At 45.0% G+C, this 19,257-nt stretch overlaps 1 protein-coding gene across 1 annotated transcript in view; it reads left to right on the forward strand.

Moving 5' to 3' along the window:
- Positions 1-2,024: 2,024 nt before the first annotated feature.
- ALMS1 (ALMS1 centrosome and basal body associated protein) overlaps positions 2,025-19,257 on the forward strand; it is a 71,293-nt gene continuing 54,060 nt past the window's right edge. The window contains exons 1-3 of the mRNA XM_082236236.1: positions 2,025-2,238; positions 12,248-12,382; positions 14,347-14,542. Coding sequence (XP_082092362.1) covers positions 2,203-2,238; positions 12,248-12,382; positions 14,347-14,542 — 367 coding nt within the window. The 5' untranslated portion in view covers positions 2,025-2,202. The remainder of the gene's footprint in view (positions 2,239-12,247; positions 12,383-14,346; positions 14,543-19,257) is intronic.

Here is a 19,257-nt window from a genome sequence, read left to right on the forward strand (position 1 = left end):
TTATGTACTGAGCTGAATCCTAGAATAGAATCCAGAATGCAGCAGTCTGATTGGTCCGCACGAGCCACCCAATCCATCTCCAGGTGGAAGTGAATCAGCAACCTGATTGGCCTGCAGGAGCAGCCAATCAGGCTCCTAGAGGAAGTGAATTCGAAACCTGATTGGCCTACAGTAGCAGCCCGGAATTAGCCAATCATGCGGGGCCCATTGTGTAAATAATGTATATATAGCTAGACGTTTTGGGGAAAGTTTCATTTATTGCTACTACGAGCTGAATAAAGAGCATGAAATTCACATTCGACTTGGAGTACAGTGGTACCTCGGGTTACATACGCTTCAGGTTACATACGCTACAGGTTACAGACTCCGCTAACCCAGAAATAGTGCTTCAGGTTAAGAACTTTGCTTCAGGATGAGAACAGAAATCGGGCTCCGGCAGCGCGACAGCAGCAGGAGGCCCCATTAGCTAAAGTAGTGCTTCAGGTTAAGTACAGTTTCAGGTTAAGAACGGATCTCTGGAACGAATGAAGTACTTAACCTGAGGTACCACTGTATATTTCATATCCCAACCTCCTGCATTGCAAGAATCTCAGCTAAAGCATCCATGATGGACAGCCAGCCAACATCTGCTTGTTGTTTAGTCGTGTCTGACTCCTCGTGTCCCCCTGGACCAGAGCACGCCAGGCACTTCTGTCTTCCACTGCCTCCAGCAGTTTGGTCAAACTCATGCTGGTAGCTTCGAGAACACTGTCCAACCATCTCGTTCTCTGTCATCCCCTTCTCCTTGTGCCCTCCATCTTTCCCAACATCAGTGTCTTTTCCAGGGAGTCTTCTCTTCTCATGAGGGGGCCAAAGTGTTGGAGCCTCAGCTTCAGGATCTGTCCTTCCAGTGAGCGCTCAGGGCTGATTTCCTTCAGAATGGAGAGGTTTGATCTTCTTGCAGTCCATGGGACTCTCAAGAGTCTCCTCCAGCACCAGAATTCAAAAGCATCAATTATTCGACAATCAGCCTTCTTTATGGTCCAGCTCTCACTTCCATACATCACTACTGGGAAAACCATAGCTTTAACTATATGGACCTTTGCTGGCAAGGTGATGTCTCTGCTTTTTAAGATGTTGTCTAGGTTTGTCATTGCTTTTCTCCCAAGAAGCAGGCGTCTTTTAATTTTGTGGCTGCTGTCACCATCTGCAGTGATCCTGGAGCCCAAGAAAGTCAAATCTCTCACTGCCTCCATTTCTTCCCCTTCTATTTGCCAGGAGGTGATGGGCCCAGTGGCCATGATCTTGGTTTTTTGGATGTTGAGCTTCAGACCATATTTTGCGCTCTCCTCTTCCACCCTCATTAAAAGGTTCTTTAATTCCTCCTCACTTTCTGCCATCAAGGTTGTGTCATCTGCATATCTGAGGTTGTTGATGTCTCTTCTGGCAATCTTTATTCCGGCTTGGGATTCATCCAGCCCAGCCTTTCGCATGATGGATTCTGCATATAACTATTTAAAACATTTTTTCAAATTTTTTTTAATCCATCTTGTCATTCCTGGCAGATGGACTAGAGGACCTCTGGGGCGCCCTCCAAATCTAGGACTATTGAGAAATTTACGGAGGAGGAAAAAATGTTATCCAGGATTATGAACTGTAAGGGCGGAGTAGAGCCTCCATGTTCAGAGGCAGTCAGCTGGCCAGTAGGGAATGTTGTCATCCGGGTCTTTCAGAGTCTCCTCGCCCCCCCCCCACTTTCCCGCCTGAGCGCGCGCACGGCCACGCAGCTGGAGGCTCCGCCCTCCTTCGCGGAGCCCCTCGCCCAATGGGAGCGAGGCACGCTCGGAGCCGTCCAGCCCATTGGCTCCTGGACCTAGGAAGGACGTTCAGCCTTTTTGCCCGCCCCGTCGCTTGCGCGCGCACCTTCGCTTTCTCTCCAACGGCTCCCTCCTTCGCTCGCGCCGGCGTCGGGCGGGAGGAAGCCCCGCCCCCGCCCCCTCCCGCCCTCCTTAGAGCGAGTCCCTAACAACGAGCGAGCGGGAAGAGAGCGGCCCCGCGGGCGCATGCGCACGCGCGCTTCTCCTCGACTCGGGGGGCTCGCTCGGGAGCGGGGGGAAGAAAAGAGGGCGGGGGGCGCTGAAAGGGGCGGAGCTTTGAGCCAACCCCCCCCCACTGTTGCCGTTACTAGCGCCCCCCCCCGACTCCCTTCAACTCCCCACAGCCATGGAGGGGCCTGAGAAGGAGGAGGGCCAAGTTCCCGTGAGTATAAGGGTTAGGGTTGGGGGGCTTTAATTGGGGGTGAGGGGCTTTAATTGGAGGGGTGGGGGGCTTTAATTGGGGGTGAGGGGCTTTAATTGGAGGGGTGGGGGGCTTTAATTGGGGGTGAGGGGCTTTAATTGGAGGGGTGGGGGCTTTAATTGGGGGTGAGGGGCTTTAATTGGGGGGGTGAGGGGCTTTAATTGGAGGCGTGGGGGCTTAATTGGGGTGGGTGATTAATTGGGGTGAGGGGATTTAATTGGAGGGGTGGGGGCTTAATTGGGGGTGAGGGGATTTAATTGGGGTGGGGGCTTTAATGTGGCTGGGGAAACCCAGTCAGATGGGCAGGGTACAAATATTATTATGATGATGTGGGTGAGGGGGCTTTAATTGGGGGTGATGGTAGGGCTTTAATTAGGGGGTGAGGGGTTTCACTTGGGGGGCCTCTTTTAAGGACACTTCACTGCCCCCCCTCCTATTCATAATACTGTGAGGGTTTTTTGTGCTTGCATGTGTGGAAATGCATCAGAAAGGGGAATTCTATCCCTCCCCCCATATTAAAACAAAAAGTTATAAATGATGAGTGTGTGTCTGCGCACACTTTGAACTTGCAGGACACCCCCAATGTGTTTCCCATGGTGCTAGTCCACAGTGTGGAGCAGAGAGGACCTTGTCCGCACCCCACCCCCTGCAAATCTCTACCTCTCTTGGTTTATATCAGAGCTTTCCGAACTTTTCATGTCGGTGACACACTTTTTAGACACGCATCATTTCGCGACACAGTAATTCAGTTTTACTAGCAAACTGGAGGTTTAGCTAACTCCTTATGAGAGCTTTTGCTTGACACAGCTAACCGTTGCAGCTGACACACTAAGGTGTCGCGACACACAGTTTGGAAAACTCTGATTTATAAAGATGGTACGTTTTATCTTGGGTTTATAACCTTTTATGCAAACTGTCTGATACCTACAATAAGTTGGCTGCTGTTTTTGTTGTGCAGGTTTGTGACTTTAGATATGGCACATTTCCTTCACCTGGCATTCAGTGTAGGAGTTCTCATTAATACAGTGCATTTGACACCCTTTGTTAGATTTGTTAAAAGTTAAGTTTAGCTTTAATAAGCCTTTCCGCTTGTAACATCCAGTCATACCAAAATTATCTTATATCAGTGATAAATTAATCTTGGGATTTGTATTTAATTATTAAGAATAGGTTCTTCTTGTAGCTCTATAGGAATGTTGTTTTGCGTGGCGAGTTCCCGCCTCCCCCCCAGTAAAGAGACAGGACACAATTATTTAAGGTTAATGGGCTAAAATTGGCCACAACTTTATTGGTTACAGGTAAGAGCGGTATTGGCTTAGGCATTGGTCCTATCAGACTATTCTGCTTCAGCCTGTTTGCTTGAAATCCGGGAAGGGTTAACACCAGCAGGGGGAGCCCTGTTGATGCACATCAACTAGGAACTCCCCTGGGGTGACCGATTGGGGGCGCGCTTTAGGCCCTGGCCTCCATAGGCTTCGGACGAGGCAACGGCCCCCGGAATCCTTTACCGGACTACCCTTCAATATTTGGGGGAGGTGATGGCGCTCCCCCCCAACACGTCTACATAACAATACCCCTACCAATGCCTAACCGCCAAAACCAAGAAGTTGTGACGATTTGCTACGAGGTAGGCAAAAAACCAAATGGCCAGTGCCAATTTGCCAAGTGGAAAAAATTCCTACCAGGCCCCTTAACGGCGACCAACTGAAGTCCATAGCAAGGTCAGAAGGGAAACCTTAAAGGGCGGGCGGGTGGGAAACCACAACAGCTGTGCGGACCAAAGAGGGAGATCCCTGGGCCGCGAGGCCTGAGGATTCCCCGGATCGCGTGGGGCTGGAAACCAGCCTCCGTGCGTGTGTTGGGGCCATGAGCCCGCAACCCCACTTCCTGCTGATGTCGGAAGTGGCTTAACAGAACAGGGGCAGCCAAACTGAAGGCCCTGCTTAGAGATGCAGCAGGCTTCTGATTTTAGGGACTTACGGGAGAATCTGTCCTGTGGAATTTAGTGACCTACCATATATGAAGGATAAGTTGGTCTCTTATGTAATGTAGTCCTGAGCTGCATAGGGCCTTATATCTTCTTGCCAAAATCTCATAACTGGCCTCGCAGCAGATGGGCGACAATGCAAGGAGTTAAGCTGCCTTCAGGCATCCTGGGTTTTGATTTCTGCACCAACAGCAGCCCATCGACCATCCTCAAGGGTAGCCCCACATACAGCCCATTGCAGTAATCCGAATTAGCATTGTTGCTTTCATAATTGAAGGAAAGACACTAGGAGTTTAGCAGGGGATGTGGGATTTGCAAGTAAACTGCTTACAGTGTGCCTGAGTGAAGTTTATTTTATTATTTGCTATAATTGTTCTCCAGTGAAAATTCCCAGGGCATTTTATAATGGAGAGGAGAACAGAAATGTAGGAAGGGAATCACTTGCCCTTTTTCAAAAGCAAGGTATGCTAACTGTGACCTTCTTTTGAGGTCTTGCTGAACAGATACTTTCCTTGTTAAAAAATATGCTATGTACTATTTTTATTATGCTGTGAATTTTCAGACCTGCATATATGCCTGTGCGTTTTTCGAAAAATAATGTGAAGATTAGTTTTATTTTACACTGGCCACATTCAGAAGTGGAGTGCCCAGCAGGGAGCTAACCATGGAGTAGCTGGCTTAGAATTGTACTTGTTGCTTTTTACAAACAAACAAACAAACAAACAAACAAACAAACCATAAGTTGCTGGTTTGGGTGTAATGCTAAGTTGGCCACTCCTTGGTTTATCTTTATGCTAGGAGGAAGGAGGTGTGAAGTATCATCTGGAACCGTGGTGATGGTGTAAAGTTTTCAGATCTGTTTGCCACTGCTTTGTGGATGCCTGTGACTTTAATTTTTGGAAGTAAAAATATGTATTTGTCTAGGCAAGGAGGATCCTCTAAACCAGGGTTCTCCAAACTTGGGTCTCCAGCTGTTTTTGAACTACAATTCCCATCATCCCCGGCCACTGCTCCTTCCAGCTGGGGATCATGGGAGTTGTAGTCCAGGAACATCTGGAGACCCAAGTTTGGGTACCCTCTTCTAAACCATGGAGAACCATCGTGAACTAGTATTATGGATGTGTGAGCTCTGTTGTGGCATATAGTACTTTTAGTGGCATTCTAGTGGGAGGGTAGAGTGAATGCAGCCTTTTGCCCCATATGTTTGTGGGGTAGATGTGGATGGTTGTCCCATAACTTACTCATGCTTGTGCGAAAACATTGCTTCTACAGGCATCCTGGTTTGAGCATGTTTGTTCTGAAGCAAGTCCCTACTGAAGTCCAATTAGACATGTTTATGTTTGGGGTGTAAATTAGTATCTTCAGCTGTTGATGTTCGCAGCCGTTCTTGATTTTTTTTATTAAGCATAACATGTAATTATCAGAGCCTAAGAGAGGCTTGATATTCACTGCCAGTTTTCAAGCACAGAAAATCAATTCGGACTCTAGTGAACCTAGGGATGAGTGATACATCCTTCAAATTGAAATAATCCAAATTCCCTTCTATTTGTACCAGGGGTGGGTTACTTCCTACCTGTGAGCCAAATCAAGACCCTTTAAAACTGCATCTCTTGCAGTTAATTCATAGTTTTAAACAATTAAATAGTGTGATTTATATTTGTTCCCAACCCGTCTCTACTCTCTAGGGTGTGTCATTAGTTTTGTACTTCTGAGAGAGACTAGAAGGAGTTAGCTGTGGAGGAAGGCAGGGCTTCACATGAAATTAAACTCAGGATGTGTCTGTCTTCCTTCGACTTGCCTCTGTCTAGATCCTGTTGAATAAGCAGGGTTGACCTGTGAGTGTTGCTGAAATAGTATGTAAGCTTTAATGCTATATAGAAGACTTCACCAGGCTGAAATAACTTTTTTATTCTCAGCTAATAAAATGGTTGGCAAGACAGGCAGGAGCGATGCCCACCATTTTACCTGCTTGAAATGAGATTTTTGGGTATTTATTCCTTTAAAATATAAAGCGCTATAGAAATGAAATTAATAAAGATAATGCCAAGGTGCTTAAACGTTCCATTGTGCCATTTGGCGATTAGCTTATATATCTGTTTCTAACACTGTGTTCTGCTGTGCTGGTACAACCCTCCCTTCAACTTCTGTGCGGCAGACAACGCAAGTATCGGAGTTCTGGGAAACCTGAATAATCCTGGCATACTGCACAACTCCTTTGGTTAAGCAGCTAGAACGAATACTTTATTTTTCTTGGCAACAAGGTTTTGTGACCTGTCAAAATATCCCAGTCAGGAACTGATCGGTGGAGGTGCTCATTGCACAGTACGCGTCCTTTGCTGACTGTTTCCACTCCAATTAGGAGTTAGCTAATTCTGAGGGGACAGGTGGATTGTGCCACACATGATAAACTCTGCTGGTTGTATAGCATTGGCTGCATTCAGACCTCATTATAAACTGTTGTTTATTGTAATGGGAGCAAGGCTAGACACCCTGCAGGAATCCAGAAGCTTTTGCTTCCAGTTACAATTAGCTAAAGTTTAGTGTTGTTTCAAACCCTCTGTAAGATTGTTGGTTCTTCTGAATCTCCATGCATGAAAGTTCGTAGGTAGCTGCGGTGTTAAAACCTGCTTTTGGTTGTGTTATGATGTCAAGTTTAGACCATCAAAGCCATTTCCCCCTCTGAAATTTAGTTTTGGGCTGTTCTCTAGGGCTGGGCAATGTCTGGTTTCCAGCATTGCAATACTGTATAACACCAGCTAAACATTGTGATATACCGATATATCACAATGTCTGTAATAAGGGTGGAACTACGTAGAGGCATAGGGACGCAGGTGGCGCTGTGGTCTAAACCAGAGAGCCTAGGGCTTTCCGATTGCAAGGTTGGCAGTTTGAATTCCCACGACGGGGTGAGCTCCCGTTGTTCGGTCCCAGTTCCTGCCTACCTAGCAGTTCAAAAGCACGTCAAGTGCAAGTAGATAAATAGGTACCGCTCTGGTGGGAAGGTAAACAGTGTTTCCGTGCGCTGCTCATGACTAAGTGGCTTAGTCATGCTGGCCACATGACCCGGAAGCTGTCTGTGGACAAACGCCGGCTCCCTCAGCCTATACAGCAAGATCAGTGTGCAACCCCAGAACCTTCCGCGACTGGACCTAACAGTCAGGGGGGTACCTTTACCTTTATGTAGAGGCATGAGCTGGCTTCGTGGTTTTCCTGCGTTGTGATTTTGGCATAACACGCACACACACCATGGTTCACAATATTGCCAGGTCAAACATGAAACCAATACAGTGGTACCTCGGGTTAAGTACTTAATTCATTCCGGAGGTCCGTACTTAACCTGAAACTGTTCTTAACCTGAAGCACCACTTTAGCTGATGGGGCCTCCTGCTGCCCCTGCACCACCGGAGCACGATTTCTGTTCTCATCCTGAAGCAAAGTTCTTAACCTGAAGCACTATTTCTGGGTTAGTGGAGTCTGTAACCTGAAGCGTATGTAACCTGAAGCGTATGTAACCCGAGGTGCCACTGTATCATGATATGCACTTCAAACCAGGTTTGGATGAACTGTTGCCCAGCTCTACTGTTCACTCCTTGTCTGCTAAACTGGTACATGCTTACCCAAAGTCTTCAAAAAGAACAAGGGGAGTAAACAAGCCAACAGGCACATTTTCTTTCCCTAGCATGCATATTTCCTTCCTTTATTCATGGCATGGAATTTTCTGAATGTTTGTGGCTGTAAAACTATTGAGAATTTCTCATCCTCCTCTTGGTTGTCTCCTGTATAACGATTTCTACTTTTAACGCTGAGCTGCTACATGCAAAAGGTCCCAGGCATCTCTCCAGGTAGGACTGTGCAGGCTTCTTTTCCGAAACCTTGGAGAGACGCTGATAGTTGGTGTCAAGAATACTGAGGTAGATGGACCACTGGCTTGATCTGTATGAGACAGCATCCTAGGTTCCTTATTTATTTTCTCTCAGCTCTGTGTTTACTGCCTGAATGATGCATTTCTCTAGGGACAACATACAGTACATGCGTCTTAACATTAATTCCAGTTTAGGTTGATGGTTTCACACCATCTTCATGGTTTACAGTAGACTCTAGCCTGGTTATCTATTATTTGCCTATCCTGAAATCACTGGTTGTTCTTTTAGTTTTCTTAAATACAGCAGGTACTCGAGAGTTTTTCTGCCTTGCACATTGATTGATACAGCTGTGATGAAATGAGCTTAGTTCACAGCTGTCAGTGTCTCCCCCCCAAAAAAATATGTATTTTAGTGAAGAGAACTAATTCTTGCACTTTCAAAATCTGACAAGGTTTTCGTCCCTTAGCTTAATTACATGCACATCCCTGGAGAGGGATTATTCCAGTTTCATTAATTTGAAGTTATAAGTCTATTTGTTCCTGTTTGTTTTTCTGGCTGCTACCAAAGTAAATTTTTTTTTAGAGTTTCTGCACCCAATGGTGCAACTTCTTGGATATTTGTATTCCTTCTACATTGCTCTTTCATTTCCTCATCCCTCCACGCTTTCTTTGGCAACTAGTCATATGAATGTATTGTTGCTGTCAACTTCTTCCAGTTACTAATGTGGCAGTTTTTGAGGCTCTAGTTAATTAACTTTCTTTTGAGATATGAAATATTCTATTTGGTGTTCATTACTGGCATCCATTCCTTCAGACACCTCCAAAGAATTATTGTTAATACTTAATCTGTGTGCTTGCAGTGTGTAACCATACAGATTTGAATTATAATATCTTCATTCATGATGGTAGCATATGCCTTGTGTATATATCGCTCCCCAGGGTTTTACTGTAGCTCTGTTCTAAATCTATTTGTTGTATTTGTGTTTTTAAGCGCTTCTAACTATCTTATGTGTGTAGAAGGCAATTAATAAGTGAATTCTAGTAATAAAAGGAGGAAAGCAGCCTGAATGAGTAGGAGGTTCTTTGGGATCAACTAGCAGCATTTGTGTATTTGCTTCGGCATGGAGGCTTCCCCTCAGTCTGTATCAGGATATAACATGATGTGATGATTTGTGAAAGTTGTCAGGGTGAGGCAGACAACCGAATCTCACAAAGGTCTCAGTCTTTATGACAGCAGTATAGCTGAGGCTTAGACAGGGCATGGCTTCCCCCACCTGGCAGTTGGGGGGTGGGGGGAGGCCTTGCCGCGTTGGTGCTTGCTGGGTCTTCATTCCTGTGCTGAGATATTTGAAATATCTCACTGCTCTTGGATGCCCCAGGCCCCATTCATTCTCCTGACAAGGACGGTTACAGCTACGGTAAGTCTTGAATATTCTATATACTGCTTGGCTCTGAAGTAAAGGCACGCCAACCCCAAATGCCGTGGATCCTGTTGGGTGAGTTAAATTTATATACAGTGGTACCTCGGGATGTGAACGGGATCTGTTCCGGAGCCCCGTTAGCATCCTGAACAGAATGTAAGATGCTACAGCTTGTGTGCGCAGGTCGCGTTTTGCCGCTGCCACGCATGCGTGTGACGTCATTTTGACCGTCTGCGCATGCGTGAGCGGCGAAACCCAGAAGTAACGCGCTCCGTTACTTCTAGGTTGCCGCGGAACGCAACCTGAAATCGCTCAACCTGAAGCGTATTTATCCCTAGGTATGACTGTAAAATACTCAGCATTAGATGCTGGCGAAGGGAAGCCTAGTCTCCTGTTTTGGAATTCAGAAGGATCTCCCTTCTATCTGGTTGCCAGATCTCTTTTATAGGGTTTCCAGGTTACATCAATCAATTTGGCATATGGTGCTCAAGGATATGATGGGATGCTGGTGCAAAGAAGTAGGAGGCAAAGCAGGCTGTGTGAGGAGCAAATATTGCAAAGGACCCCTCCAATCACAGTTAGCAGATCCTTTCATAGAAACTGGATGTCCCATTTTTTAAACAGGTAGCAGTCCTTTCCTAACTGTCTGTCATGGTCTCCGTCCCTCCCGTTTCACCATTGCTGTCGCCGTTTCTTGAACTCTTTTCCTTTTTGTGGTGCTGCCATGTTACCAGAAGAACTCTTTGCCATCACAGTTCGGTTGTCTGGTAATAGCTGGCAGACAGACAGGTGCTAGTTTGCTTGGTTTCCATGGCAGGCCTACGTTGGCCCGCAGGCCAGAGGTGTTTTAGTATGGACAGATAGGTACAGAGGCAAGGAATCTTTCAGGTTCCCTGGTCCCAAACAAGAAAAGGGCGTGAAGGATTGAAACCAGCAATTTGAATTTAGCCTGGAACCGAACAGGAATAACAACAACAACAACAATTTATTATTTATACCCTGCCCATGTGGCTGGGTTTCCCCAGCCACTCTGGGCGGCTTATTTTAGTAATACAATACCCTATTAAACATTAAAAGCTTCCCTAAACAGGGCTGCCTTCAGATGTCTTCTAAAAGTTTGGTAGTTATTTTTCTCTTTGACATCTGGTGGGAGGGCGTTCCACAGGGAGGGGGCCACTACCGAGAAGGCCCTCTGCCTGGTTCCCTGTAACCTTACATCTTGCAGGGAGGGAACCGCCAGAAGGCCCTCGACGCTGGACCTCAGTGTCTGGGCAGAACGATGGAGCCAAGTGCATTCATAAAGCAGAGGTGTGGTACGATCACAATGTCCAGGCTCAGTTCAGAATACAGCTATTACATTTGGTTCTTTTCCCTACTAGGAAGAAACCAAAGAAATGTGGCCCCCACCCCCCTGGATTTACTCGTCTTCTGTTTTAGTCTCCATCTGCTCTCTGTGGACCCCTTTGAAGGCAATGTCTGCTTTACTCATCTTGTTTGATTATCATTCAGAACACCCACATAATTACCTCTGCTTAACATATCTAAAATCAATACCGTTTGCGTTTTACCCAGTACTAATTGCCTTCATTGTTCGTGCTTCATCACACACCCCTTTTGATTTGCCCAGGAGTGGTGTATGCATCCTATTCAATTCCTTCAATAAACTGGAATTAAGGTGGGAAGGTGGAGTGAGGGCCTTGTCTAGTGCACAGGATATGTCAGACCATTAACGTTTTTTCTTTTCCTTTTTTACAACAACAACACCCTCACTCTTAAAATAAAAGCTTGCTGGCTTAATTACCAAACTACATCAGCTTGTAGGCACAAAGGTAAAGGGGAAATTGTAACATCTGATAACAAGTGGGGGGGGGCAGAAAGAAAATGAGTTTTCGGATACAGGTGGGTAGATGGACAGAGAAAGAGATCCTGCCAATGTTTTTATCTGTTTAGAATTTATCTGTAAATATTCAATAAACCATTTCCATTCTTTTATAAAAAGTTTGTTATCTTGATTTCTTATTCTTCCGGTAAGTTTTTCCATTTCTGCATAGTCCATAAGTTTTTGTATCTATTCTTCTCTCATTGGGCCTACCACTTCTTTCCATTTTTAGGCAAGTAACATTCTTGCAGCTGTAGTTGCATGCATAAGTAAATTTCTATACTGTTAATAAGCATTTTGTATAAGATAAATGTATTGGACTGATCCTAACCTTTCTGAGGCATGAGGAGATTAAGAAGCCAGAGAAGAACAGGAACTTTTCACAAGGCAGCCTCTTCAATAATATGTTTGTTAAACATCCGTTGTTTCTTCATGCCTGGAAAATGCATATTTTTATAATATGTGGATGCATAGAATCATAGAGTTGAAAGGGATCCAAGGATCATCTAGTCCAACCCCCTGCAATGCAGGAATCTCAGCTAAAGCATCCATGACAGATAGCCATGCAGTATTGTTTTACTGAGTTTTGGATACTGAGAAATGTTTTGGGTGCTCCTGCGACTATTCAGATAATTGGATTTTGCTGTTTAACTCATTGTTCCAACGTAGTATTCAACTCTTGCCTCACTGACTTAAGCAAGCAATATAAAATATTGCGGAATATCTGTAAAACTTTAGAAACTAATTGGTGTTGCAGGACAAAATAGGACAAAATACCAGTTTCTCCAGCCATCATTATTAAAAAGATCTGTTTGTTTCAGCCTATTGCAACAACGCCACCACGTCAAGGTCCGAAAGAAGAGCTGTTAAGCCAAAGCAGCAGTGGGACTCAGGTTTCATATGTCAGTGGCATCTCCTTGGGAGAAGCAATCAGACATAGATCTACTGCTAATCAGGTAATTTTGCAATCTTTTCCATATTTTTTTTCATCCAGTTAGAATAGTCACACAGTAGTGCATGTTATCACCATATCCCTGTGGAATAAGTTAGGCTGGGTGACAGTGAGTACCCCAAAGGTCACCCAGTGTTCTTCATGGCTGAGGGGTGGAGACACTGGCTCTCTAAACCAGTGTTTTTCAACCTTTTTTGGGCAAAGGCACACTTGTTTCATGAAAAAAATCACGAGGCACACCACCATTAGAAAATGTTAAAAAATTTAACTCTGTGCCTATATTGACTATATATAAAGTAATTCTCTTGAATAGGAATCAAATAAACACAAACACTTAACATCAGTGGTGGGATTCAAAAATTTTAGTAACCAGTTCCGACATTCAAGCATGGTTTAATATTTTTTTCTTTAATGGCAAACAAAAACGTTGCGGACTGTTCTCTGCTCAGCGGGGATCGATCCGCTGATCCCCGCTGAGCCGGCGGATGACTGTGTGCGGAGAGGGAGATGTCAGAGCCCCGCTGCTCTCTATGGGGAATAGGATGAGAGCGGACCGCCTGTCCGCTCTCATCTGATCCCATCCGATCTGATCCCCACCCAGGATGGATGGAAAATAGGGTGGACACAGTCCGGCGCCCGCCTAGTGGGCGAAAATGTGACATTATCTTTTTAAAAAATCTTTCGAATTTTTCAATTTTTCCCATGGCACACCAGGCAACATCTCGCGGCACACTAGTGTGCCGCGGAACAGTGGTTGAAAAACACTGCTCTAAACTAACCAAAAGGACTGGGGGGGAAAACAAAGGTCCTAACAGAACTCCAGATAGAGGCAGAGAACTGGGCCATGTGAAGTAAGGAGTCCTCAAATCTTTTCATAGAATCATAGAATCATAGAATCATAGAGTTGGAAGAGACCACAAGGGCCATCGAGTCCAACCCCCTGCCAAGCAGGAAACACCATCAGAGCACTCCTGACATATGGTTGTCAAGCCTCTGCTTAAAGACCTCCAAAGTAGGAGACTCCACCACACTCCTTGGCAGCAAATTCCACTGTCGAACAGCTCTTATATATATAAAGAACAGCTCTTTCATATAAAGTATTTTGATGCATAAGGGACACAGGTGGCGCTGTGGGTTAAACCACAGAGCCTAGGACTTGTCGATCAGAAGGTCGGCGGTTCGAATCCCTGCGACAGAGTGAGCTCCCATTGCTTGGCCCCTGCTCCTGCCAACCTAGCAGTTCAAAAGCACGTCAAAGTGCAAGTAGATAAATAGGTACCGCTCCGGCGGGAAGGTAAACGGCGTTTCCGCGCGCTGCTCTGGTTCTCCAAAGCAGCTTAGTCATGCTGGCCACATGACCTGGAAGCTGGACGCCGGCTCCCTTGGCCAATAAAGCGAGATGAGCACCGCAACCCCAGAGTCGGCCACGACTGGACCTAATGGTCAGGGGTCCCTTTACCTTTACCTATTTTGGTGCACAAGCAATCATATCTTTTACCCGGATCGTTCTACCAGGACATTGAGGTCCAGCTCTGAGGGCCTTCTGGTGGTTCCCTCACTGTGCCAAGTTACAGGGAACCAGGCAGAGGGCCTTCTCAGTAGTAGCGCCCGCTCTGTGGAACGCCCTCCCATCAGATGTCAAAGAGAACAACAACTACCACACTTTTAGAAGACTTCTGAAGGCAGCCCTCTTTAGGAAAGCTTTTAATGTTTGATGCAGTACTGTATTTTAATATTTTGTTGGAAGCCGCCCAGAGTGGCTGGGTAAGCCCAACCAGATGAGTGGGGTATAAATAATAAATAATAATAATTTATTAATGCATATACACTAAAAAAAACACGTTGTTGGAGAAAATTATAGGTTCTTTAAAGCTTGCCTTGAAGAATCATTCATTTTTCTATTCTCTCTCTCTCTCTCTCTCTCTCTCTCTCTCTCTCTCCCTCCCTTCCCCTATATTTTACTTTCAGGAAATGAAAACATGGTACCAGCCTCATGTAGAAATAGACACAAGCAACCTGCCAGCAGCCTTGGGCAGAAGGCTTAGTCAGAGCAGTGGGACCCGTGACTTGACAGAGTTCCCAAGCATGGAGGAAGGCTCAATTACTGTCACCGAAGACTCCAGAATGCAGCAAGCACCCAATGTGACACACACACGGCTATTGGGTATGTTCTGTATACAGTACAGTGGTACCTTGGTTTACGAGCTTAATCCATTCCGGAAGTCCGTTCTTAAACCAAAGCGTTCTTAAACCAAGGCGTGCTTTCCCATAGCAGTGGGGGACTCAGTTTACAAATGGAACACACTCAACAGGAAGCGAAACATGTTCTGCTTCCAAGGCAAAGTTCACAAACCAAAACACCTACTTCCGGGTTTGCAGTGTTCTTCATCCAAGTTGCTCATAAACTAAGCTGTTCTTAAACCAAGGTACCGCTGTACTCTTAAATATTTTCTTTTATAATTATTTTCATAAGCAAGGACCTTTTTAAAAGTATGTACATATATATTTGTAGCGAAGTCAAGATTCAGAGGAATTTCAAGGTGTTGATCCTGGCCATCTCGAGTTCTGTTGTTTTATATTGAGAGTTCACAATTTGGAGAAAACAACAAGGGACTGAATGCAGGTGCTTTTCACTGTGGCTTCTCTGCTGAAATTCCAGTCTGCCTAAGTAGCAAGCATTTTTTTTTGCTGGTATAAAGTATGGTTGTTGTTGTTTAGTTGTTTAGTTGTTTAGTCGTGTCCGACTCTTTGTGACCCCATGGACCAGAGCACGCCAGGCCCCCCTGTCTTCCACTTCCTCCTGCAGTTTGGTCAAACTCATGCTGGTAGCTTCGAGAACAATGTCCAACCATCTCGTCCTCTGTCGTCCCCTTCTCCTTGTGCCCTCCATCTTTCCCAACATCAGGGTCTTTTCGCTAGTTACTGCCACAGGTACCCTGTCATGCTCTGCCTTGTGCTCCAGTCACATCTCAAACTTCATCATCATTTTTGTGGATTTGATGGTGCTAACAGGGACAGTACTGATGACAGCAACTCCTCGAAGTTTTGAAAGCCAAGGGAAAAAAGTGGACAGTTAATGTCACCCTTTCCCTCAAAAGTGAGGGAATTGACATATTGGCAATACAGTACTTAATTTCTTATCAGATGTAAGCTTCCTATGCTACGGTGAGAAAATGAAACGTTATATATAATTTAGGTAGTAGACTGTACTGTTAGAGATACTTGTGAGCTTTAAAAAGACAGATCTGTTCATTCATTAAAATGTTGCTTACAGATATACCTATTGTTAAGAGATAGGACAGTTCCCTTAGGTTCTTTTTAAAAAACCACAATAAATGTATGACTCACGTGTAATAAACACCAGCAATATCAGCTAGTTTGTTATTTTTTAGAAAAAGGCATAAAGTTCTTAAGGCTACCTTAGTTGGGCAATTGAAAAAATGGGGGGGGGTTTAAAACAAAATACAAATCATCATTATAGTATAGTAAGGAAAGTTTTATTATCTGCACTAAGAAATAGTGTGTAGACCTTGGTATTTATCATGTAGAAATGCTCCTTCAGGTATACTGGGCTGAGGCTGTTTAGGGCTTTAAAGGTCAGCACCAAAACTTTGAATTGTGCTCGGAAATGCCCTGGGAGCCAATGAAGGCCCTTTAGGACCGGTGTTACATGGTCCTGGCTGTCACTCCCAGTCGCCAGTCTAGCTGCCGCATTCTGGATTCTATCAAGAATGCTCACTTGTTGACAAGATCACACATCTACCTCCAGATCTTTGAGCCAGCTGGGCAAAGCACATAATGCCATTCATTTCAGCTGTCACCACACTTCTTCCTTATTAGCATTTCAGCTGATCATTCCAGAAAAGGAAGGTGAGCAGGCAGGATCCACCCACATGCTCTCTGTGTGCATGACAAACAGGATTCAAATGGAGGAAATTAAATATATAGCATACCCAGTTAGACTGAATTTGCAAGTTCCTAAAACGGACTCTGGGCACTCTTTGTGACACTGGTCCATATTAGTCAGATTGTTTCCACCCCTATTCCTGTTCTTTTAGATGGCATCTCTTGAAACTTATCAGAACCCTCCCTTGCCAGTAACTCTTTTTCTCTTGTGTTCCTCCATTTTCTACTGTTGAAACATATGGTAAGGCCAAATAATTTCTAGAGATTGTTGTCCTGGCTCATGTCCCAAGGGCAGCGACAGAGGGGCTTACCTGTATATAAGATGGAAGCTTTATTTAAGGCTTACAGCTATTCAGGTCAGACTACAGGTACAGATTGCCAGAGGCACTAATATCAGCGGTCCAAGACTGGACAAAATCTGTGATGTTGTCTCAACAAATAGTCACGCCCCCTCCTGCCTTTTTTTATTAACATATAAAACACATTCATATACATTTACACAATACACGTACACAACACACTACCTAATTTTCATAACTTAAAACATGCCTACATTACTCTATATAGTACCTACCTATACTATACATATCAACATACCTACAAACCTATCCCATACGGACACCTGCCAAGTGACTTGACTTCCAGCCGTTCTTGTTACGCTACTTTATTTTTCCAACTAGCTTAAACGCATTTCATTATTTCTTTAATCTCTTCTTCTATCTTAACTTTACTCTCCTTTCACTCTAATCATTTTCTGGATTCACTCAGTATCTGTCAGAAATTCTACTTTCTCCACATAAATTTTGATGCATTCCTTAAAGATAGCCCACTCCTTAGTCACTTTTTGTACCACATCTCCTCTTATCCTCCCTGTTAGTTCGTCAGTATGGAAGTATTCCATCATTTTAGATAACCAGTCTGTTTTAGTTGGGACGCTGCTGCTTTTCCAATTTTTGCCGGTTTTTAAAAGTAAGACATGGTGCACTCACTTGAGAAATTCTCTTGCCACTAGGCTGGTGGGCTTGGTGGTACATGTTTCTCCAGATGTGGGGCATGGATCTGCTTCCAGCAGCAGAGGTGGTGCCAAGCTCTTGGTGATGGAACGGAGCTCAGCCCCTCATACCCCTTCCTTCAGTTGTTCAACCTCCCCCTTCCCAGCCTCTTTAAGGGAAAAGGAGGTGAGTCCCCTTCCTCTCCTTCGGGCCCCTCGCCACTGACAACATTGTCTGTGCTTTCCCTCCTCTTCTTCTGACAGCAAATTGCACCTTGAACCCATCAGGATTGTGGGGTCCATGACAATTCTTCCTCCCCTGAGGTATCGAGGATGAAGTTTGTGTGCCAGTTTGAGCTTGTGCTCTCTTTCCCTTTTTACCTTTTTAATCAGTATTACTTAGCTAGGTTTTATTGGGCAATGGATGCTGCTCTCATCTTCAGTGTCACACAGTTTTTTTTTAAAAAAAATTGCTAGTGCACTTGCAAAGCTAAGCAGGGTCTGGCATGGTTTCAAATTGGATGGGTGACCGTCTGTTGAGATTCCTTCCTTGCAGGGGGTTGGACTAGATGATCCTCTGGGTCCCTTCCAACTCTACAATTATGCTATGGTTCTACAAGTGACTTCCAAAGTGTGCAAGTGAGAGACAGACTACAAGAACCAGGCAGTAACTGGCATCACCCAGTTACCTCTGCCTCTCCATGAGGGGAATGCAAGTGGTCTGAGAAAATTCTGTATTTGTGATGGTTGGCGGTTCGAATCCCCGCAACGGGGTGAGCTCCCGTTGCTCAATCACAGCTCCTGCTAACCTAGCGGTTCGAAAGCACGTCAAGGTGCAAGTACATAAATAGGTACCACTCCGGCGAGAAGGTAAATGGCGTTTCTGTGCGCTGCTCTGGTTTTGCCAGTAGTGGCCTAGTCATGCTGGCCACATGATGCGGAAAGACTGTCTGCGGACAAATGTCAGCTCCCTCAGCCAGTAAAGCGAGATGAGTGCCGCAACCCCAGAGTCGTTCGCAACTGGACTTAACTGTCGGGGTCCTTTACCTTTTTATACTTTAGGGGATGCTTGTCTGGAGGGCCCCTAGTCTTCAGGGGGGTTGTGAGTGTGTGGGCTACTACAGAACAGAAAGGAGCTACAAAGCCGCTGAGCGTATAGGGAAGATGGCATATACTGCTTTGGATCGGGGCCCTGTTCCTTATGTAACACCATGCCTCAGCTCAGCCAGGGTGGATACCGGCAGAATTAAAATAGACATAACAGCCCTTTAGAACTGTAAATGCTAAAAATGAACACATATGCAAAATATGATTATAATATGACTAAGGGTGTTATATTTGGATTATATAGTACACTTTCTTTGTAGCAGTCAGACATTTTAGAAATTTTAAAAAGACATTGAGAACGATATGCCACCTACACTCTGATCTCTCCCTGCTGCTTCATATTCTGACTGCTGGTGGCAGCTCCTGCTCCCAGTTTAGCTTCAGCATTTAGTCATTGGCAGGCTTGAATTTCCAATTGTGACTGCTGGATGGTTGGGTGAATATTGCTCACAGAGTCGGAATCTGATAATGGGTAGTTAAGCATTTCAGTTGAATTGAACTGGAACATGGGGCATAATTCTCTTGCTGTGCTTGCAGAACTGTGATTATTTGTTAGTTCTTCCCTGGAGTCTCTACCTGATCTTCCTCTGTCTGCTCTAGCGACTAGCATTGCTGGCATCTAAACATGTGCGTAGCAGAGTGACTGACTATACAGTGGTGCCTCGCAAGACGAAATTAATTCGTTCCGCGAGTTTTGTCGTCTTGCAATTTTTTTCGTCTTGCGAAGCACGGTGTTTGAAAATTTTTGGAAAAGCTTCAAAAATCACCAAAGTCTTCAAAAACCTCAAAAAAGGCTATGAGTTGCTTCTCGAAGTCAAGTCGCAACTGTATTAAGGGTTTTAAGAAAAAGGAAACAAACTTGCAAGACGTTTCCG

Source organism: Podarcis vaucheri (genome assembly GCF_965113315.1).
Source record: "Podarcis vaucheri genome assembly, chromosome: 9".
Taxonomy (NCBI): Eukaryota; Metazoa; Chordata; class Lepidosauria; order Squamata; family Lacertidae; genus Podarcis; species Podarcis vaucheri.